Genomic DNA, 24,874 nt, shown 5'->3' with positions numbered 1-24,874 from the left:
CAATATTTCACTAAAGTAGTTTGAAATAATAGGAAAAAGAAACACAGAAAACTTAATTTAGTATATTTATTTTGTATTTAAAAAATGTCGTTTTCTTGACGTCTATAGACGTCGGTGGCGTGTTTGGCACGATTTCGTTAGACGTCTATAAACGTCCGTGGCGTTCAAAAGGTTAATACATATATTCCAAATCTTCAATACAACAACCTTTTACGTTGTCCGCAACTCCAGATCGGGCAGCAGCCCTACTGGGCCCCATCTGTGGTGGTTGAACTTGCAACCTAGCTTACTAATGTATGTCTTAAAGGAGTCTAAACCTACATGCGTGTTTAAATACGATATGCTGTGTGATGTGATGTGAACAATAATTTCCGCTTCTTAAAAACTGCAAGTAGAACATTAATAACTCAAGATGCCATTCCCTCAAGTCAGAAGCTGTACTAGAATATAATAATGATGAAAATTCTTTTCTTTTTTAGGGTCCACAAAGGATATTGACGGACTCGAAAGTAAACCAAAACAAAGATTGTTCGAACGGTCCGTGGGCCAGAATCCTCAAAGGCAGAACGCTGTTCTAGTTCTAAAGCACTCGACAGCTTTCCCTTTTAAGACCCGTTTCAATAGAATCGTCTGTTCCTACTGCCATGATGAGTTTGAACCAATGGCCGCGTTGAGGGAACATATGAAAACCGAACATTCCACTGCTGACTACAACAGCGCTTTCTATAAAGTCTACGATGCCCTAAAAGTAGAAATAACAGACTTAAAGTGTAACATGTGTTCACAAGACATTCCTGATATTGATAAGTTTATGGCCCATATTTCGCGTGATCACAAAATCAAAGTCAACTTTGACGTACCTTTCGGAGTTCTGCCGTATAGACAGGCGCCTTCTGGGCGCTGGACTTGTCTAGAATGCGATAAAACATTCCCTAAATTCTCGCAAATAAATGTTCATTTAAGGACTCATATGAAAATTTTCACTTGTGATAAATGCGGTGCTACTTTCCTGTCTGATCATGGTTTGCGGCAGCATGAGCGTAATTTCAAATGCTACAAGTCTTCCTACAATCCGCGTTTCGGGAAAGCCTTAAAATACAAAAGTAATACTGAAATCATTCTCGAATGTTCCACTGCCTGTCCGTTCCGGACATGGGGACAGAATTTCAACTGTGTCTTTTGTCGAGTCCAATCAAATGACCCTATAGGCTTGAGAGCTCACATGGCTTCTCGACACGCGAACTTTGATATCCAACTAGTCTTTAGCAGAAAAATAAGAAAGGAATTCTTAAAAGTAGACATCACAGACTTGCAATGTAAACTTTGCTTTATACCTATAGATACTTTGGATGACCTAATGGCCCATCTTAAGAACGATCACAAACAACCGTTGAATGCGGACGTACAGCCAGGGGTTCTGCCATTCAAACTAAACGATGGTTCCAACTGGAAATGTGCGATATGTAAAATACAATTTTCCGACTTTATTTCCTTAAAAAAGCACACTGCAGAGCATTACCAAAATTACGTATGCGACACTTGTGGAGAAGGTTTCATAACCGAATCAGCTTTGAAAGCCCACACAAAAATACCTCACGATAACAAATACAACTGTAGCCGCTGCGTAGCTACATTCACAACCTTAGAAGAACGGAACATTCACATCAAAACACAGCATACGACTTTACCCTACATGTGCGTTTACTGTAAAGAGAAACCGAGATTCGCGACTTGGGAGCTGAGAAAGAGACATCTAATGGAGTTTCACAATTACAAGCCCGGGGCAGAAATGTATGAATGTACGACTTGCCATATGACTTTTAAGACTCGTTCGCAGAAGTATCATCACAATGTTAAAGCTCATAGAACGAAGAAAGAGACTGAATATAGTTATCCGTGCGCTAATTGCCCGAGAGCCTTCGCTTCGAAGTTGTCTCTCGATAAACATATCGCGAAAAAGCACTTCCATGTATGATGTCTTTAGTAGGCTATGACTTTTATAGACGTTTTCGCTAACCATCCATTCAAAACATCACTTTACTAAGAGTTACTTAGCAGGACTACCGGTCTCCAATACAGTGTTGTCGACTGTTCTGCCAGAAGGTAGTACCTAAACCAACCCATTACCTATCACTCGTGAAAACAAAATTCCTTAAAGTGAAGAGAAGTTAGTGAAAACAAACTCACAAGTTTTTTTAATTGAAACATCACATGAATTATTTTAATTGTTTTTTTTTTTTATTGTAATGGATGCTATTAAGAAATGCTCATTTTACGTAACATATAAAAGTAAAAGTAAAGTAAATTTTAAGTCAAATGATCTGACTAGGTTACCTATGAGTGAAGTAACAGTACTCTTATTGGTTGGTTTATTCGAGCCGGCCAACCTGAGCGCAGAACGAGCTCTCGTTTCGATTACTTTAAATGTAAAGCAAAGTCGTTCAATTGGACTGATCGTACACCAATATGCTTATATTTTAAAAACAATTATCGAATAAAGTCTTTATACTGCCATTAACAGTGCATTTTTTTTAATTCTATTTATAAATCAATATTGATTTAATATGTTTACTCATAAAACTATCAATTACTTTAAAATGGCATAGTCAAGTCTATATTTTTATTAATTTAAAAACCCATATCTTTGTCTACAGAATTGTTTTAAAGTGATTTAAAAATTATTAGTTGTACTTGATACACACAAATGAAATGATATTTTTACTTATTTTTTTGTATACCAAGCTTCATATATCCTGCATTTAATATTGAAATGATAGATGGCGTTCATGTTGTCAATAATAATAAAATGTAGATACGTTAGATTGTATTTAACGCCATCTGTTGGTTGTATAAGTAAATTAGGATCTCAAGCGTTGTTGACGGTTGTATTCAACTTGTATTGCGCTAATAATGCTCTCTACTCATGATGGTAGCTCAAGAATTGGTGTGTGAGAAGTATGCTGGGGAATAACTTAATTAAAAGTTTAAAGATTGTGTTCAATATTATCAACAGTCCATATTTGGTTTATATTCTGTCTACATAAGAGTATTTGCCATAATCTGCACGCTGGATAGGGTTGACGGCCGCAGTTTAATCGTCTAAAAGCCCTAAAATTATACCTACTTTACGATACACGATATTTATATTTCCACCTAAAGAAAAACTTTTTTTACGATACACGAAATTTTATAGTTTGATTTCAATTTATAAAAGACTCAAGTTTATCAGAGCGTTGCTGCCCGGTTGCTTTAAAGTTAAAAAAAACTTTCTGGGTGCGTTTACAAACATACACATCACAACGAAACCACAATATAAAACACGAATTATTTACGTGAAGAAATTGTGATCAATAAAATGAATTGTTTTAAAGTTATTTCTCAGCATATTTCTCAAAATATACCTAATTTAGTAATTAGCCAGTGAGTACGTATGTAATTTATTATTTAGATATAATATTGTATTGAAATTATCAATTATATTAAGACATAAATAAGCAATAAGTGTAATAAAGAGATTATAGTTTACACTCGTTTTTATTTCAATCAACTTTAACCTAAAAAAAACCTCTTAAAAATAGAGTAGATTACTAATTTTTATTTTAATGTCCATCTTATGGATTATTTTAAAATATTTGACACGTATTTTTTATTTTCTTACTGAAACAAATACTTTCGAAGATAATTCACAAATAATTCAAGATAAAATTTGCCAAATCGGTCCAGCCGTTCTTGTATTTCAGCGAGACTAACGAACAGCAATTGATTTTTATATTTATATAAGATATCTGATATAGTAAAACAAAAATATATTAAACCAGTATCCGGTGGAACTTAAAAAGAGATTTCATATTTATAATAAAACAAACCGAAAATCACGAAGAAGAGAGAAGTGGCGACTGTGGGAATCGGAATCTGACGAAAATTTTCTATTTTTAGGACAACGCCGTCAAAAGAACGAGGAAGACGAAAGCCTCGTTGACACTGAAGATAATAATTACGAAATAGAAAAGATACCCAAGCCGAAATATACCAGGAGTGCGAGAGCTGAAGCCAGGATTATAACCAAGAGTAACGCTACCACCATCCTCGAATGCTGGTCCCTATTACCATTCAGATGGAAAAAAAACAGATTCAAGTGTGCCTACTGTGAGGAAAACTTCACAGAATGCACAGACCTTCGCAGCCATGTCCGACTTTGCGCAAGAAACCATAGCATTAAAGACATATATAGCAAATTCAAAGAAATGCCACTAATCAATGTAGATATCACTGATGCCATCTGCACTCTATGCTCGCTCCCTTTAACAGATGTCGCCCAAATAAGGGAACATGTAATGCAACATGGTCTACAGTTCAATCCTTACCACCCCGATGGAGTCCTCCCATTTTCTCTGGATAAACAATCCTGGCAATGTATCATATGTGCGGAGAAGTTCAATAATTTTCTTAAACTGTACGAGCATATGAACGTTCACTATCAGCATTATATCTGCGCTACGTGTGGTAAAGGATTCATGACGGCACCTCGACTCAGGAAGCATTTAGAAGTTCATATATCTGGTTCTTTTCCCTGCAATAAGTGTGGAAGGATTTTCATAATGAGAGCTGCAAGGGACTCTCATAAGGCTTCTGTCCATCCAAAGGCGCCTAGATATGAATGCCCCCATTGTAACATTAGATTTGATAACTATTACGATAGAGTAGACCATATGAAAAACGCTCACAGCGAACGAGAAGTGTCCTACAGATGTTCTCATTGTGAATTGTCGTTTAAGACTAGTGGGAAGCGCGCGATTCACGTAAGGACGGTACATTTTCCACCTCAGCTTAATTATGGGTGTAATTTTTGTGAGTGGCAGTTCAGGACTAATTATGAGCTTAAAAGACACATGGTGAGGCATACTGGGGAGAAGAATTTCCATTGTACGGTGTGTGGAAAGTCGTTTCCGAGGAATAGAGCGTTGACCACCCATTTGAAGACTCACCAAGATATGAACAGCAAATGGCGGGCTCCAATGTTCAAGCAACGGACCCAAAGACTGCCCTCTATAAACCCACACGAATTGACTGATTTAGTTCCTACTGATGTTAAGATTTAAATTTTTAAATGTAACGGTAACCAACAGTATTTTTTTAACTATCAATGTATTAAGATCTAATTTTAAAATTTTAAATTGGTACACGTTTTTTATATTATAAAGGTTATACAAATGATGTGTCGATTTTTATAAATTAAACGTATTGCAAGTCGAACGTTTATTGTTTTATGAATTTATACTTATTCCAGTAGTAGTCTCATCGGAACAATCTGATCGTGAAAAAAAATACTGTCAAGATAGGTGTTATAAATAAAAACAACTTATAGGTAAATCATCCCATGACTTGTCCTGCCTTGGGCGAGGTGAGAGGGAGTGTCAAACTCTTACGGACTAAAAACCACCCCGTTCCTACTCCTGCTTTTCGAGCCGGAGCCCCGGTAAACCCGCCAGGTAGCCCGCGGCTCTGGAAAACGACTTATAGGTACTTAGAACTTTAGAAATGATGAAAATTCCTATAACACACTTACTTACTATGCATGTCTCGGGGAACTGGTGCAATAAAACAAACAATTAAACAAAATAACTTAGTTTTTCTTGGTTTCTAGGTTCCGCTATCGATGCGGATGGGAAACTAGGCGTTAGACGAGTTAGGAAGGTGAAGGAGATCGTAAGCGCGCGTCAGATGCGCAGGCGACGTCGCGCAAACAACCAGCTACCCGAGGAATCTGAAAAGAGAATATCTAAAACTATGATGCGTCGCAATGCTATGATCCTTCTAGAATGTTCCACTGCTTGGGCCTTCAGATGGTTCCACAGCGCTTTCTTTTGCTCCTATTGCGATGCTAAGTTTGTCGACGTTCCCCTCCTTCGCACACATGTGAAAATAAACCACCTAAATGAATCTCCTACTGATAGAGTTTTCTCGAAGCTCACTGAGAATAATATGGTTAAAGTTGACGTTGCTGAACTTGCTTGCAGGCTGTGTAGTAGGATTGTAAACAGTATAGACGCTTTGAAAGACCACTTACTGATACATGGCAAAACTCTAAACGTGGAATACAGTGATGGCGTTCTCCCATTCAAGTTAGATGAAGAAGGATTCACTTGCCAAATGTGCTTTGAACCATTCCAAACATTCGCGAAAATGAATGAGCATATGAACACTCATTTTCAAAATTATATCTGCGACTCTTGTGGCAAGGCCTTTGTTTCAAAATCTCGGTTTAGGAAACATGTACAGTCACATGAAAAAGGCAGCTTTCCTTGTGGGGAATGTGACGAAGTATTAGAAACTAGAGCATCTAGGATGTGCCATAGAATGAAAGTCCATCGAAAAGGCATACGTTACGCCTGCCCAAGATGTCCAGAAGTCTTTACTACATATCACGCCAGGGCGAAACATTTAGTAGACACACATGCTCAACAGAAACAGGAGTACTTCTGCAATGCTTGCGATAAAAGTTTTGAGTCCAGTTCTAAAAGGGCCGGGCATATACGACTGACGCACGCCAATATTGAGAAGCGACATTATTGCCCCAATTGTCCTTCTGTGTTTGTTAGTAAATCTAAATTGGTGAGGCATCTGAGAACGCATAGAATTAAGTTTGACTGATTAGGATTAAGTGTGTTTGGTTATGTATGTATCGTAACTAATTGTTTTAAACTTCCTAAACCGCAAAAACGCCTCTGATGTTTCGGGTATCCATGCGCGGCGGCGATTGCTTACCATCATCATGCTAGACGAATCTTACTACTATTAGAAATGGGAAAGTTTATGTGTATGTTTGTTACGCAATCATATCAAAACAACTGAAGAGATCGGAATGTCTTATCCCCTATTACATGTAGTGCAGTGTCGATTGCGTAGCGGCATTACGTGCAGTAATGTGCACCTCTGTTACCCCTTCGGGGATAAAAGGCGTGACGTTGTTTGGATCGGGATGTGGAACACGGGTAGATTATAGTCTGGAAAAATACATAGGTCACTCTTTATCTCACGGGGACGCAGACGAAGTAGCAGAAGATAGTAGTTCATAAATTGTCCAACAAATCCTACAATGGCTTTTGTAATCCAAATTCTTATTCATTTATGGTGTAGCAAGCTCCTTTAACACAAGAACGCGTAAATTATTTTTACATCATTATTAACTGTATATTCTAAAGAATATTGATCTAACCATCGTGGACTTATTTCGTCACAAGCATAAACAGTTTCATCATTGTTCTATCAAACACTCATTATACCATTACACAGCGCTCCAAAGTGACAATATTCTTTTTGTTTTTAGGACGCGTCGATGTCCAAGTAAAATGGCGGCCGAAACGCAAGTATAACGATTACAGAGATAATGCTGCGATCATTTTAGAATGTTCTAACGCTTGCCCGTTTAGGTGGAAAAGGGGGGCATTCACTTGTGCCTTTTGCCCCCTCTCTTTTGGCGAGTTTAGTGAAGTTAAAACTCATTCTACGGAGCATCCGAATAAAGTAGAGGCTCTACGCCTAGCGCGAACTTTCGCCAATGTAAAGGCAGAGGTCTCTAATCTACAATGCGTGCTTTGTCAAACGCGTATGACAGATCTAAATGCCCTTAGTGAACACCTAATCTCAGTACACAATAAGCCTATTATAACTAAACATGGTTTAGGAGTAACACCCTTTTACTTATCAGGAAAAGACTATAATTGCACACATTGCGACGAATCCTTTGAATTATTTTCCAAACTGAATACTCATTTAAACAAGCATTATCCTAACAGCATATGTTTTCAATGCGGCAAAGCGTTTTCTTCTATAAGCCGGCTAAAATCCCATTTAATCATCCACGATCCGGAAGCGACCACTCAATACAAATGTACGAAATGCGATCAAGTTTTTCCTACCCGTGTGTTAAGGAATAGTCATATAACTTTAACACATGGACCAGAAAATAGATACAGGTGTCCTTACTGCAAAGACTCGTTTAAAAGCTACGCGGATAGAGGGAAGCATTTGAAAAAGGCTCATGATAAAACGATAGAGTATCCGTGTAACTTGTGTTCAGCTGTTTTTGCGATGTGTAACCAAAGGACAAAGCATATAAAACAGGTGCATATGAAAATTAAGGAGTTTGCGTGCGAATATTGTTCGTACAAATTCGTTACAGCCGCTCAGTTGAGGAATCATATGATTAAACACGTTGGGGAGAGAAAATACCAGTGTCAAGTGTGCAAAAAAGCGTATGCTCGAACTAAAACTTTAAGGGAACATATGAGGATTCATAATAATGATAAAAGATTTGTCTGTCAGTATTGTAGTAATGCGTATGTGCAGAAATGTAGTTTGCAAAGTCATTTGAGGACACATCATCCGAACGCGGAGCCGGTGAAAAAGATTAAGCTGCCTAATTTGTATTAAAGGACTTGTTTCTACCCGTGACTTCCATCCATCTAGAAAGATTTGTTATTAAGTTGCCCCGTTTTTTTGTTTGGGTCTTTAGTTATTGGAATTTTACACCCTTCCTACCGATTGATCTGATATTTGGTACATACTTGTAATCGTGCTGACTTATTATTATTTTGAAGGAAGCCTTGCACTCAAATCTTAAAGCGTAATGTAAGCCGAAAAACATAATAATTAATTTAGCATGTTTCACAAAAGTTATAATAATAACATAGTATTGTTTTTGCATACAAAATGTGTAATATAGCTAGGTACTTTATACTGTAACTAGCCGTACATGCCATTTACAATTTTATTACTAATGAAATAAAGGACTCGAAATATTTAAAATTATGTCATCTGATTAATGAAATATGTTTATTTTATAAGTAATGTATGTACTTATCTACCTGATTGTAAATATATAGTTATGTCAATTTAATTATTAAGTAATTGTAATGAATATAAAGAATATAAACTGTTTTTTAATCATTTATAATTATCTTTTATTTTATTCTATTGAACGTATATTAGTACCTATAACAAGGAATGTCCAAAGCAGTACCTAACTCAAAGAGCCATGAGACCACCACATATGGGGCCCAGAAAGGCTGATGTCTGAGCAGCGGATTACCTAGTGGGTTTACCGGAGTTCCGGCTTGAAACGCAGTAGTAGGGACGGGGTGGTTTTTTAGTTAGTAAGAGTTTGACACTCCCTCTTAGAGAACACAGGATGATTTTCACTCTTAAAAAAATCTAATATTTTTATCTCTCGTGGATGGGTTTAAAAATATTACCCTCTCTGATTATAGCTCGAAGCTTCGTTTCACTGGCTCACTAATACAAGGAAACACAACACCGCAAGTACGAAGAGGAGATGCCATAATCTCCTCTTTGTCTTTGCTTCCTGGGCCAGGGTGTGGTATTACTCCGTCCGAACCGGCCCATTAGTGCTGGAGCATGGCTCTCCCACACTTACTTATTTGACGTCACTCTTAACCTTTCGGATACCAGAGGTAGCTTTAGATTAAAATGTATTTGTGTAGAAAACAAAATGGAGTGTGCTAAAGTGTTTCGTGTGTATCTGTACATATAGGTACAATTCGTTCGTTCCCTATAGCTTTTGTTTAAGTAGTAAATTCAATTCCAAGAGTTGCAAAACAGCAGTTATTTTAAACATACTCGAGTGAAATGTCCAAAAGTTTTCGTCTGTAGGTACTATACTGAATGCATGCTACAACGGAATACACACTCGGAGAGCCTTTAAAAGATTTTTTCTATTTTTAGGGAGAAAATCAAAGAGAAAACTGGACTCCGATTCAGAGAATAACACACCAGAAGAGAATATTGCAAAAATGAGAGGGAAACAAAGGCGAGCTATCTTCAGAAGTAATATAGCAATCATCATGTCATCATGTACAGCTTATCCCTTCAAATATAAGAAAGGAACGTACCTCTGCTTCTTTTGCAGCAGAACCTTCCTAGCACCAGAAGAACTAAGAAGACACAGCCAATCAAATCATTCGGCCGCAAAAACTAGATTAACAGTGAAAAAATACGAGCCTCTAAAAATGGATTTCTCTAATACAGTTTGCAAAATTTGCGGCTATCATATTAATGATTATGCTGCATTGAAAGAGCATTTAGCTGTACATCATGGAAAGATTATAGACTGTACCTTCGAAGACTGTGTGATGCCGTACAAACTCAATAAAGATGAGCATACCTGTCTAGTGTGTGGGAAAACTTATGAAACGTTTCTCGGTGTCCACAAACATATGAATAGCCATTACGAGCATTATATCTGCGAGAGTTGTGGCAATGTATACGTGACCTACCAACGCTTGGTGAACCATATAAAGAATTACCATGCAACAGGAGATTACAGTTGCAAAGCATGCTCAAAAACATTCCCCTCATACAGCGCCTTTTACTCCCACGACGCAAAAGTTCATAGAAATAATAAACGCTATAAATGTCCGATCTGCGATGAGAAATTCTCTTATTACAAGCTACGGTTGAACCATTTGGCTAAAGTTCACGGTGAGAAATCAGCGATGTATCCGTGCCCAGTCTGTCATAAAGTTTTTGATCTATGCAGCAGACGAACTAATCATTTGCGCATATATCACGCCGTGCGAGTTAAAAGCCATGTTTGTGCGGTTTGTGGGATGGCGTTTTACTCTGGCTATGAGTTAAAAGAACATTCGGTGAAGCATGGAGGGGAAAGGATATACCAATGTGATATTTGTAAGAAGGCCTACGCTCGGATGAAGACTTTGAGAGAACATATGAAGATACACAATAATGATAGGCGCTTCGTGTGTCCAGCTTGTGGTCAGACGTTCATACAGAAAGCTACTATGAAGAATCATATGCGTGCATTGCATCCTGAACATTTTAAGGACATGTTTAATTAGTTGCTCAGCTTTGTATATTGGATCTTACTTCTTAGTAGTATTATAAATGCGAAAGTTTATGAGTTTGCTCAATCACGTCAAAACGGGATGGTAAGGATCGGGATCTGCGGTTTACCCAACGCGTTACCGGAGATCAGAAAAAGAAGGAGTAGGAACAGGGTGGTTTATGTTTTAGTAAGTCTGACAATCTCTCTCGCCTCACCCAAGGCAGGATAAGAAATTCTATGATTTACCTTCCCCCACCTTAAATGGTGGAATCTGGAATTGGTGGAAATGAAATCTGGAATAACACATAGGCTAATGTTAGGATGAAATTAGGATTTAATTTACACTACGTTTAACACGGCTATACTTTTTTATACTGTTTAAAATTTATAGGTGAAAATTTTACAAAGTACCTACTCTGGTACTTGGTTACTTTAAAAATGACATCCTTTTCCAAACTAAAGCTGTTGACTATTTAGGATAACGTAAGCAAAAATACAGACGAAAAATTAACATTTGAAGCAACAAGTGTGAAAAAATTGGCACAAGGTGTACTTTTACGTGGATAACACATAAGTCACTGTAATACTTTTGCAGTGCCTAATAGGGCCCATAGTTGGAACATATTACTGTGTTGTACACTATAGATGCATTTAAGTGATTTGATTTGATTTAAAAACTGTAAGACTTACATTTTTCTAATAATACTTGGAAATCTTGCCGATCACCTGGTGCCACTTTGACGTCGAATGCAGGGACACCTTATATGTCTATATAAATATTGATCCTTAAATATTATATGATTGAATTCTTCTCCAATAAATAATTCGCTAATGTAAAGCATGTTTTACGATGCTGAAGACGTGATGGAAACCATACAACATACACATATTGCCACAAAAACATTTTAACAGACGCATAACTCGTTAATTTTTCATTTTTAGGTGAAGCACAATCAGGCAATGTACGCCTTGTAGAGACTAGAGCTGAAATCCGGTCGAAAATAGCTGAATCAAAGAGAAATTTTACCGACGACATTAAAGCTAGAACGAGGCATGCGACCATACTATTGGAGTTCTCGAGAATATGCCCCTTTAAATGGATGAAAAACTTCTACATGTGCTTTTACTGCAATCAGCAGTACTCCGACCCAACCGCCTTAAGAGCCCACAATGAAGAACACGGCTTTCTAACCACCTCCCAAATTAAATACGCCTTGTCCAAGCTCAAGAAATACGAGCTAGTTAAGGCAGATATCACTGACGTAGGCTGCAAGCTATGCGATGATTACATACCAGATTATCCCACCTTAAAATGGCATTTACTAGAAAAACATAAAAAGCATTTAGACCCAAAATCAGCAGACGGCGTTCTGCCATTCAAAGTAACGTTGGATAATTTCTCTTGTGCCCTATGCTTGGAGAAATACACGGAATTTAAGTCCTTAAACCAACACATGAACGTTCATTTTCAAAATTTCATCTGCGAACAATGTGGCACTGGTTTCATAACCCCAGAAAGATTGAGGACGCACGCGTTTTCACACGAAACTGGGTCGTTTCCTTGCGAGAATTGTGACAAAGTTTTTCGCTCATCAAACGCTAGGAATGAACATCAAGCGAATGTGCATATGAAAGTCAAGAGACATAGATGTCCTCACTGCTCTGAAGCCTTCAGAAACTACTTTCAGAGGAACAAACACATTGCAGCTGTCCACGGATTGAAACTGAAAGAGTTTAAATGTACAATGTGCCCAAAAGTTTTTACCATCAGTGGGAAACTCGGTGTTCATATAAGGGCTGTACATTTGAAGCTAAAAAGGTACTCCTGTGATGTTTGTGAATGGAAATTCTACTCGAAATCTGAGTTAAAGGATCATATGGTAAAACATGGTGGTGAAAGGAAGTATCAATGCGGCATTTGTAAGAAAGCGTATGCTAGGAAATATACTCTAAGCGAGCATATGAGGATACACGCGAATGATAGACGGTTCGTATGTTCGCTTTGTGGGAGATCTTTCATACAGAACTGTAGTTTGAAACATCATATGAAAATTCATCATCCTAATTTGAATTCGGATAAAATTGAACCTTTTGTCTCATGATTTATGGTTCTTTCTTGGTTTTTTGTGAGGCTTATGGTAGCTCTTTAAATACCACTGATGGTTTACAATTTTCTGGTAATTTACGGGCGTAGTTCACAATTCAGATAATTTACTTTTATTACTGACTTCCATAAACAAATGGCATAAACATAAACGGTAGTCGAATAGATAAGTCAATAAGCAGCCTTTTTTTGAGGGGGCAAACTCATCCAGTGGTTTCTCCCACCTTGAGCGAGGCGAGAGGGAGTGTCAAACTTTTACTGAGTAAAAACCACCCCGTCCCGTTGCTACTCCTGCTTTTCGAGCTCCGGATCTACGAAATAATCAAACCGAGCGTTGTATTTATAATTATGAAGTGCTTGTATTATATTTAAGCGTCGTCCCCAATAGGAACATTTGTCGAACGACATCGTCCCCGGAGACATCGCGTGAAGTCGGACGACATTGTTGTAAACAATGTCGCGTCGATGTTGCCCGATGTTTTTGGGGACAAGTGGGGATAAATGTTCCTTGTGGCGACGAGGCTTTAATCGTTTTGACCTTTAATGAATTGGCTTCGAATATTCCATTTATATACCTACTCTGCGCTTTGCAGTATTTTATTTTTAAGGACTTATTTAAGACAAAACTATATTTTAATTTGTATCTGAAATTAATGTATTATCTTAAGATGAATTGAGTAAAATGTACTTTTAAACAATGAAGGAATTGGACTGAATAAATAGTGATATTAAATTGATGTCTTTTATTTTGGTGTCTTCAAAGTTCAAATTGAATTTATTGCTATGGGCAGGTATACTTTATGGTTAACCGCATCGCTCACCACCAGGAGAGATAGTTGCTTCCTGTATACATTATAAAAATTCAACTAAACTAACAAACACTTTCTTCTAATAATAACTATAAAGCGGCATCTCGATTCTGGTTTTGTGTCGGACGCACGCGAGCAACACTAGTGGCATCGCCACTTTCCTATACCTATTTCCCCGACACTGACTGCTCGACGCTTGCGTGGCGTCATAATGAGTCCCGCGCCGCACGCGCTCACATATTTATACCGCAATTCTTAAGTTTTTTCAAAGTATATTGTGCAACTTCGTTTAGTTTAAGTTTTACCAATATATGTTATACGGGGAACATGAATAGTCTTATGGTGGTGGAGACACTCAAGTTTAGTCATTCATTTTACTAAAAACCTTAACCAACTAAGCTAACAAGTGCACAAAGATCTTACTCAAATGTTAAGCTGGGTACTAACTTAACCGAATAGCATGTAACGTGTCAGATACATTATCCAGGGCCCTTAGTCTGCTATTACAATTATGTCAGAATGGTCGATCATTGAGCAGTGCGAGAGGGACGAAGCTATACAATCTACATAGCTCCGTCCTTCTTGCACTGCATAGCTCCTTCCTTCTTGCACTGCATAGCTCCTTCCCTCTTGCAATGCTCAACGATTGACCATTCTGATACAATTGTAATAGCAGACTAAGGCCCCTGTGTGTACGTAGTCACGAGGCTCGCGGAAGGAGCGCAGTGACCTGCCGAGTGGCAGTATCACTGCGAACATAAAGCCGGCTCGTGGCTAGATACGCTGTGGACCGCGAACCGGCCCTACCCACTTACAGGGGCCTTAGTCTGCTATCACAATTGTGTCAGAATGGTCGTTCATTGAGCAGTACAAGAGGGACGGAGCTATGTAGGTTGTATAGCTCCTTCCCTCTTGCACTCGATACTGTATCTGATACGTTACATGCTACACGGCCAAATGAGTACCCAGCTTTATATCTTAAGAAAAAGTCACCAAAAATCAGACGCAAAAAATACAATTTTTATTTCTTTTTGTTTTTAGGTTCAGAAACAGCATTTCCTGAAATGAGACGAAGAATTGTCCCGCTGTTTCAAGTAGCTTACGACAGGAGTTTATGTAGACCTCTTGGGACACTGATAGACTTCAATAGAATTAGGAAGAACACTGTTCGATCCTTGTCGCCACCACGGGACTTTTCGCCTGAACGCAGTCCATCGCCGGTTTCCTTAGCTAACGAACCTTCTCCTTTCATACCTAACGCGCAATCTATACCTGTCCAAGAGAAAACTGTAGCCAAAAAGAACCCAGATGTTAGACAAAACGCTTTAGCAGTCTTCGAATTTTCAACCGTATACCCCTTCGTGTATAGTAGTAACAAATTCAAATGTTTCGTTTGCTCCCAACCGTTTTTGGAACTAAAAGATTTAAAAGTTCACATGTCTGCCACTCATAACTACGCCCCACTGAAAAGACTAGTGAATAATCGTAGAGAGAACATACTTAAAGTCGATGTTAGCGACTTACTTTGCAAGATTTGTTTAGAAAGACCAGCTAACCTGGTCGAATTGAAGAGACATCTAAAGGAAGTTCATAATAAACCACTGAATTTAGACATACAAGACAATATGATACCGTTTAAACTAGAATTGGACGAAGACGGTTACAAATGCGTGATTTGCGAACGCAATTTTATCAAAGTAAGAGTTTTAGTCATCCATATGAGCGAGCATTTTAACAACTACAGCTGTGAGATTTGCGGTTCAGTCTTCATGACTTTACGTCTTCTAAAAAAGCATTTGGAAGTCCACGATTCAGGAAATTATCCCTGTGATAGATGTAACAAGGTTTTTAGCACTCCTTACAAAAGGACTTTGCATATAAGAGGAGTGCATTTGAAGCAGTGCCCGCGTAGATGCCCAATGTGTCCAGAAAAGTTCAATTCGAATTATAAAAGGGCGATACATTTGCAAGATGTTCATAATCAGGAGACAAAAGTTCATAAATGCAAGACTTGTGGCAGGGCTTTCAATTTAAAGTATCATCTGGTTTGTCATGTCCGTTCTGTTCATCTGCAGGAAAGGAATCATCAATGTGATGTGTGCCATCAAAGGTTTTGTAACAAGGAGTCTTTAAAACGTCACATGGTGATACACACTGGTGAGAAGAATCATAAGTGTGATGTGTGTGGTATGGCGTTCTTGAGACGGAAGAATTTGAAAGATCATTTGCGGTTACATGATATTAGTTAGGTTTGAAACTGTCTCCTTTTGGACTTACGATCACAAGTTCGAGACTGTTTTACTAGTGGATTTATAAATGATACAATCATTAGATTAGACTACAATAGACTATGAAATCTTCGGCTCTATATTGGACTCTGACAAGGTATTATTTTGACATTGAAATGATCAGAAGTGCGCATTTTAGTAATAAGACCATCTTATACCTTATTATAAATATCTCTACCTTTTTACTGTAACTTTCATGAATTAAATATTATGTTACTCACGTAACTGTTTGACGAGGAACTCGACTAGTTTCAAGCCATGCTAGACGCTCATATTCATGAGCAGCATTCCGCCACGCGACGATTGCAACAATTGTATGCTCTTTACGAGATCACTGGTTATTAAAGTCATTATTTTTCGGTAAAACAAAGATTGCGTCGATGGTCGAGTGGTTGCAAGTGCGACTGCCGGAAAAGGGGTCCCTGAATTGATTCCCGGGTCGGGCAAAGTATTGCTGGGCTTTTTTCGGTTCGGCCAGTAGTAGCACGGAGTCTGGAATTGTGTCCAGTATAAGGCAATAGGCTCACCCCTTATTATATGGGACTTATAACACAAATGGTGAAAAGTTAGTGTACATTGTACAGTGGTATTACGTGCAACAATGTGATTTAAAGTATAATGTTGCATGTTGCAACAAAACATAACGTTAAATGCATAAATGGAGCAACTACGAAACATACGGTACTTATTTTGAAATGTACCTATCTGTACTATGAATCTATGAGCTTAATGTCATTTGATAGCAATTGTATACTGAGAGAATAGAAAACTTAATTAAAGATATGATACAATTTGACACAAAAAGTAAAATTTTTAAAAAGGCCATGAAATTGTGTTTTCTATTTTTTTTTTTCAATCGACTATCGCATAAATGATATTCAACTCGTAGCATTGGTTAGACATTATTGTAAATAATTATATTTATGTAGTTTTTTTTACCTCATTATGCACAAAATAACATAAGTAATACATATTATGTAAAATGCCTAAATACTTGTAAAACAAATAACTATTAATTAAATGGCCTACATATACAAATTTACAATTTTTTTATCTGTACCCTTAGTACGAGTTTGTTTTAAATTAAAAGTGATCAAAATTAGAGGGCGTTTGGCGCTCTGATTGGCCGGCGCAAATAAACCAATCAGTCAGAACTCCGAACCCGCTCTCGTTTTACTTTAAACGTAAAGAAAACTCGTACTCAATACTGAATCCATCATTGACAATCCATCGATTTAACCCATTACTATGCGAAATCTTCACAATCATGATCCCTGTCCTTTTTACCTTGGGAGAGGTTGGGAGTGCCTGCTTTGCGATATAAAGTAAATACTATTGTATGAAACAAATCTATACTAATATACATATACTGAAGAGTTTGGTTTTGCGGATGAGAAAATAAAAAATTCTCAGTAGTAGCATGGAGACTGAAATTGTCATCCCCTATTACATGGGACTTATATATAACACAAACGGTGAAAAATGAGTGTACATTGTACATTGTATATCGGCTTTACGTGTCGTAATGTGCACCTCTGCCTACTCTTTCGTGTATAAAAGCCGGGACGTTGCGTAGTTTGTTTTTAATTGAATGAACACTATAGCTTGTCTCGAAAACTACTACTCCGATTTGAATAATTATTTTTAGGCTATAAAACATCACGTTATGATCAACATGGCGGATAAAATCGCGCCAAAGTCGCTAGTAATAAATAATCCTTTAAGAGAAAAGTTACAAACAGTTGATATATGCTTTTTCTTCTAGGAATTATCCAGAAATCGAATTCAACGATCACAATTAAAGATGAAGATGGGACAGATATACAACTGACAGTCTTAAAATATCCGATACCACTTGACAGTCTTGTCTGTGAGTCACAAGATTTTGATGCTAGTCATGATAAAAACAAAGATAATAAAAATAAAGATAGAAAATTGAAGAATGCAAAAGCTAAATACACGAATGTGTCTTTTTTAAAGGAACCTGTGCCCTTAGATGCTATTGAATGGAAGGATAATCAAGAAGTAAAGAACTCAATTACGTTTAACGTAAAAACGGTGCCAGGAATACTCTATGGAGCATCTAGAACGAGGAAGACAGTTGTAAAAGATCAACCATGGAAGGAAAATGCGTTAATCATATTTGAAAATTCGTTCGTCTATCCTTTTATACATGCGAATAATAAATACAAATGCTTTGCTTGTCCGAAAACGTTTTTGGACGCAGTTTCTTTAAAAAATCATACGACAAATGATCATTCCTTAAAAGATTTTAAAAGGCAATTAAATAATAAAACTAGAGACAAAAATGTGAAAGTTGATGTCACATATCTACAGTGTAAAATATGTCTGCAGACGCTACCAAATATAAACGATTTAAAACTACATTTGAAGGAGCACGGCAAGAATATAGACATGGAATCTGAAGATTATTTGATACCGTTCAAGTTGAGCGGTGACAATTTCGAATGCCAAGTCTGTGGGGAAAAATATCTCAAATTAAGACTCCTTATCATTCACATGAATAAGCATTTCAATAACTTTAGCTGCGAAATCTGCGGTTCTGTTTTTATCTCTATAAATATGCTACAGCGTCATTTAAAAACGCATGAAACTGGAAGCTTTCCTTGTGATAAGTGTGATAAGGTATTTAGCAATTCAGCTAAGAAAAGATTGCATTATAAAGGCGTGCATCTGAAGGAGTTTCCACGAAGATGTCCCATATGTCCGGAGCGGTTTAATTCAAATTACCAGAGGACGAAGCATTTGCGTATAGTCCATAATCAGACTACCGGTCTGTACAGATGTGATACGTGCGGAAGAGAATACGATTTAAAATACCATCTCCTAATCCACATAAGATCTGTTCATCTTCAGGAGAGGAATCAGGAGTGTCCCATATGCAATTCAAGATTCTTTTCCAAGTACTGTCTTTCTAGACACATGGTTATTCATACTGGAGAGAAGAATTATAAGTGCGAAGTGTGTGGGAAGGCTTATGCAAGGAAGAAGAATTTAAGGGAACATTCTAGGACTCATGACGTTGGTTTGTGTTCGATTTGTGGACAAAATTGTGGGGATCAAAGCAGTTTGATCGCTCATGTTAGTAGTGTGCATGGGGTACTGTGATTTCTCTTAATTTTGACAGTGGGTAACTACTGTTGGGAGTTCCACAAGGCTTTATCTTAGGACCTATAATTTCGCTGTAACTTAAAGCTTCGTCTCCACTAGGAACATTTGTCGAGCGACATGTGTCCCCGGAGACATCGGGCGACGTCAGACAACATCGTCGCGACATTGTTGACCGTGCGACAAGGAACAGTTTCAACAATGTCGTCCTTAAGCTTAAAATTGTTGTTTTTTAGCAAACAAGCAGAATTGTTGTGTTTAAGATTAATTTTTTATAAGAAATGTTAGAATACGATAGTAATTAAGACTCCTTGTATATAAAATTACATGTTTAATGCAGAAATTAATAAATAAATTGGATTTGTTGATCATTAATCTTATTTTTTATGCAGATTATACTCTGTTCAGTCACAAATAACCTAAAAAGTTGTTGAAATAGGTTGGTATTTAGATTTCTATTAAACATCAAATTAATTTTGTAAAGGAATCAATTTAAAGAAGACCCATTTTCTTGTTTTCCTCAGGACTGATGACAATACAGCGATCCGGACCGCGCACAAGTATCTGGCAAATGACTGTGGCAGAGAGACAAAACGCCGCCACCTTCTTAGAATTCTCGACTGTCAAGCCCTTCTTTTACCAACAAGCTAATTTCAAATGCTTCTATTGCAATGAAGTTTTTCCTGAAATAAACGCAGTATTACAACACACTTCAGTACATATACCTCCTGAAAGATGCTGCCTTTTAAAGCAGTATCTAAGGAAAGGAAAAAGAGTAATCAAAGTCGACATATCAGGCCTCAAATGTAGGATTTGTGATCAAAAGTACTCAGATCTCGACGATTTGCGCAAACATTTGACGGCGATACATAAAAAAGAATTTAATTCGGCCGGCAATGGGCTCATGGCGTACAATTTGAACATGATCAACGGTCAACTAACCTGTCATATATGTTCAAAAACATTCAACTCATTCTTTCTTCTAAACAGGCACATGAACGTACATTTCAACGTTGTGTGCGAAACGTGTGGCTTAGGATTCATTTCACACCAAAGACTAATCAACCACAGAATCGTCCATCAAACAGGGGCTCACAAATGCGACAAATGCCAAGAAATTTTGCCAACGAAATTAAAATTACGTTACCATATGTTTAAAAAACATGAATCTACGAATACGAAGAAAATCAAACCTTTAAAATGTCCTCACTGTTTAGAAAGATTCGCGGAACACTACAGAAAAATGACGCATCTGAAAGAAGTTCATGGAATCTCGTTTAGTTTTGAATGTACGGCTTGCAAAGCTGTTTTGGCAACGAGACGCGCTCTAACTGAACACACGACAAGACTTCATACGCAGAAAATACAATGTAAAGTGTGTGGGAAATGTTTTGGGACGAAATCTTTGTTAAAGATGCATATGAGAGGCCACACTGGGGAGAGGAACTTCTTTTGCGCGATCTGCCAAAAGGCCTACATGCATGAACGGACTTTAAGGCAACATATGAGGGTTCACGGTCCAGTTTGGAAGTTTACCTGCTCAGAATGTGGCAATGGCTTTCATAATAGAAATGATTATAATAAACATATGAAGCAGTGGCATCCCCAATGGCAATTCAAGACGATTGTCAAGAATTTTGGGAATGAAATCATGAATTGAGTGCTGTCATTTTGACAGATAGTTTTGAATGTCAAAAATTGTGTTTGAAATCAAAGAATCATGGCATATTTTTAATAGATAAAAATCCATTGGTTTTCGTTAGTCTCGCAAAAACTAGAAAACGGCTGAACTGATGTGGCTAATTTTGGTTTTGAATTATTTGTGGAATTCCTGCGAAGGTTTAAAAAGTGAGAAAAATAATGTTTTGCCGGATCAGCTAGTATTTCAAATCTTTGACTACCAATAAAAAACTGTTGAAGGCAAATCCTCCGTTAACGTTGGTCACCGGTGTCCACTGCGGCGTTCAATGTGTTAATAGATTTACATACAACATTTTTACAAAAGAATTAATCTTTATTTTAGTTATGCAAGTGTTTTTATGCGTGATAAGCATTTTATTAATATCACAAAGCAGATATACGCATTATACAAAGACTTAATGTGTTCTAATGGAAATAGAACCAGTGTTGCCATTAAAAGTATTAATATCTAGTCAGTACCTTATAGGCACTTTGTATTGTGTTATTATACTTAGCTACTTAGTTAAAAAACCGTTTGTGTAGATACTTTGACGCTATATACCAATTGAAAATAAGATACCTACATATCTATACCCTTAGTACGAGTTTGCTTTACGTTGAACGGCCGGCCCGAATTAACCAACCAATAAAAACACCGAAAGCTCTCTTGTTTCGTTTTAGTTTAACGTCAAGTAGCTGATAGTTGTCGTAGATTGAAGCTTTTATATTTATGTAGACTTCGCAAAATATTAATTTTATCTTATCACAAAAAATACAATTGAAAATGTCAATATGACTGGTTGAGTAGATATAAGTCAAAGATCTTACAAACAAACCAACTTATTTTCATGTTTAATTTTTAGTTAGGATGCGATAAAAACAGTATTAATATAATTATTGTCTAAGGCAATACATAATAATTTTGTACTTAAATGTAGGATCACGCCATCTATCGTCGATAGCAATAATACAATGCTCAAATTGATTTGTGTGCATAGTTGTAGCTTATTAGAAAAAGTAAGACGTGTGGAAATGTACATTAAAATTATTTTCGTATCGAAATATTGGTCTTTTATTTTAATACCCAACACCGTCATTTATATTTACCTATATTATGAAAATATGTATATCCAACTACACCAATTTCATGGAACAAATTACATTGTTGCTTTATATTTTCTATAGTTATAGGTACCATCAGTTAATTCCTAAATATAAGATTAACTGCCGTGAATGATTATTTTAACTATTCCATAATAACGAGTTTGTTCCGAAAACAGTTGCATTGACTGGATAAGTAACCATTAAAAGTTTTTGAGTACGGTGAAATCAGCCGTATTCAGAGTCAATTAATGGTTACATAACCCAGTTCTTAGCAATTGTTTTCGATAAAAAATCGTTACTAAGGAATAGATAAATATTCATTAAATGCCTTTGAGTGTGGCAGTAACACAGATTCAAATAAAAAAATAGGTATATTGTTTGTACACACAAATGTTTTTTTTTTAACAAAACTACACCATCATAATGACACCCAAAATGTAATAAAATATAATACATTTTTTTTAAATAATAAAGACACAACGATAGAAAACCAATTGAAGTAACTGACATGATATATTTTAATAAACTAAACTTCTAACAGCATTTGTTACTTTTGTAGCAAAAACACAAGTGGACTAACAAGATCAAAAGCAAAAACTAAAACAGGAACATTTTTATCTTCTCAGGAACAGAAGTGAAGCCACGCCACGGAGCACTGACCAGTATTTGGGAACTAACGCTTTCCGAACGACAAAACGCATCGACGCTTCTTGAAAACACAACAGCTACACCTTTCGTCTATTGCCGTTATTATTTCAAATGTTTCTACTGTAGAGAACAGTATTCAGAAATAAACACACTCCTAGCACACACATTGACACACTCCGTTCCAGAAAATACCATCATACTCAAAGACTATTTGCCAAAAGGCAAAAGAACTGTCAAAGTTGACATTTCCAAATTAAAATGCAGAATTTGTGACAAAACATTCAAAGAATTAGACGAAATCCGTAAGCATTTGACCGCCGACCACTGTAAATCATTCACAGAATCTGGAAACGGTCTTGTAGCTTACGATTTGACGTCCAAAAACGGTCAGTTTGCGTGCCATATTTGCGCTAAAATATTTCAAACTTTTATCTTGTTAAATAGACACATGAATGTCCATTTTAGCAACGCGGTTTGCGAAACTTGTGGTGCTGGGTTTATGACGCATCAAAGGTTGATACAGCACAAAGAAATTCATTTACCAGGAGGCTATCCTTGCAACAAATGTAATAAGGTATACACAACGAATTCTAACCTCAAATACCATATAGAGAAAGCCCACGAAGGCACAACTAAAATGAGAATGCTTCGATGTCCACACTGCCCTGAAAGATTCGCGGAACACTTTAGAAAGCTGAAGCATTTGAAAGAAATACACGGTATAACATTTACTTTTAACTGTGATGTCTGTCAGTCTGTCTTTCCGAGTCGTAGAGCATTAACAATGCACACAAATAAGTTTCATACGGAGAAGACTCAATGTGAAGTTTGCAAAAAGAGTTTTAGCTGTGTCACGACACTAAAGAAGCATATGGTTTCGCATACGGGAGAGAGGAATTACGTCTGTAGCTTGTGTCAGAAGGCTTATAGACACCAGAAGAGCTTAAAGCAACATATGAGAAGCCATGTTCCAAGCGAACAATTTGTTAAGTTTAATTGCTCGGAGTGTGGGAACGGGTTTCCAAATAGGAATGATTTTAATAGACACGTTAAGGAGTGGCATCCAAGGACTTATTTTGATTATTCTGTTCATTGATTTTTGAAGTTTTATGAAGTGATTGAAAGTGGTTGACATCATTGGTGCCAATTGTGAAATCTAAAACTAATTTGAGTCCAATGTATTTAGACTCTATTTATCTGTATCGCCACGTGTCACAACAATCGGTACTATTAGTGAAAATTTCGCATGACTTCAATACTATCTTGTCTAACTTACTTACTCAAGAATCTAAGCCATAAGCTCATACTAGCCGAACGCACATTCAAACCAAAGTCAAAGGCAAAGCTTTTATTTCAATTACTCCTTAATAAGGCACTTTTGAAACGTTAAATTGAATTGTCCGTCAGTCTTTCTGTAAGTGAAGCTAGCCAATCAACAAGAAGTAATATAATGTAAAAATACTTCCAGTAACTTAAAATTTAACTTACGTAACACAAGCTCAATGTCGATCGTGATGGCGCCCACCGTGGGACCTCGTAGTCCCTGTTGGGCGCCAATTAAAAGTACTAACATTTAGACTATAATCGAATCAACGAATATTAAATTATTATACCAGTATTATTATCACAGTTCCTTGGTAACACTGGTTGTTGTAATATAAGCCGGTAAACGTGCTGACCGATCACCTGATGGTAAGCATCGCCGCCCATTGACATTTGAAACACCAGAGGGGTTATAAGTGCGTTGCCGGCCTTTTGGGGTTAGGAATTTAAGGGCTTTATAGGGAATCGGGGTATTGGGGTGGAGAGTAATTAGGCCTTCGATAATAGGCCTTACACAACTCAACCGTGGTTTCACGTCGGTTTTCTGTTCGGCCGTAACGTATCACAAAGCGAGCGGCCCATTCGTGTCGAAGTCATGGCTTCATCTTTATCAGATCATGCCAATTTGTAATGCCGCCCAACGTGGGACTTGTAGTCTCTGTTGGGCGCCAAAAGTTAACATTATAACAACTTACTGATTAATTTATGCCAGTATTATTATTAAACTTAATTGTGCGACTGATTAAATAGATCTCCAGTAGTATTTAAGTTTAATTTAGAATAAAATTAGTTCATAAATAAACTGTTGTTTTTATTTCGTTCTTTACCATCCAATACTCGTTTATTTTATGCATTTATGTTGGATGTTGTATAGATTGCTTTCATTGTTGTTGATCGATTAGAATGGAAATGTAGTTGCATTTTT

The 24,874-nt window shown here is 37.1% G+C and overlaps 2 protein-coding genes across 11 annotated transcripts in view; both read left to right on the top strand.

The window, feature by feature from the left end:
* The window catches only part of LOC118278870 (gastrula zinc finger protein XlCGF26.1-like), a 206,449-nt gene that overhangs the window by 46,016 nt on the left and 135,559 nt on the right, over positions 1-24,874 (top strand). The gene's annotated exons all lie outside the window — the stretch shown is intronic.
* The window catches only part of LOC118278916 (zinc finger protein ZFP2), a 48,540-nt gene that overhangs the window by 21,985 nt on the left and 1,681 nt on the right, over positions 1-24,874 (top strand). Inside the window, exon 5 of one of the 10 annotated variants that reach the window (XM_050703494.1) lies at positions 22,605-24,751. The exons of 1 other annotated variant lie outside the window; for it this stretch is intronic. In XM_050703494.1, coding sequence (XP_050559451.1) covers positions 22,605-23,722 — 1,118 coding nt within the window. In that variant the 3' untranslated portion in view covers positions 23,723-24,751. Of the gene's footprint in view, positions 1-479; positions 3,526-3,936; positions 5,185-5,644; positions 6,677-7,327; positions 8,449-11,806; positions 12,986-14,818; positions 17,104-17,830; positions 19,217-19,718; positions 20,887-22,604; positions 24,752-24,874 lie in introns of those variants that run through there. 8 more of the 10 variants (XM_050703493.1, XM_050703489.1, XM_050703490.1 and 5 more) reach the window with 8 other exon arrangements.

The sequence above is a fragment of the Spodoptera frugiperda genome, chromosome 24 (genome assembly GCF_023101765.2).
Source record: "Spodoptera frugiperda isolate SF20-4 chromosome 24, AGI-APGP_CSIRO_Sfru_2.0, whole genome shotgun sequence".
In the NCBI taxonomy this organism is placed as follows: domain Eukaryota; kingdom Metazoa; phylum Arthropoda; class Insecta; order Lepidoptera; family Noctuidae; genus Spodoptera; species Spodoptera frugiperda.
This window is presented reverse-complemented; position numbering and strand designations above follow the sequence as displayed.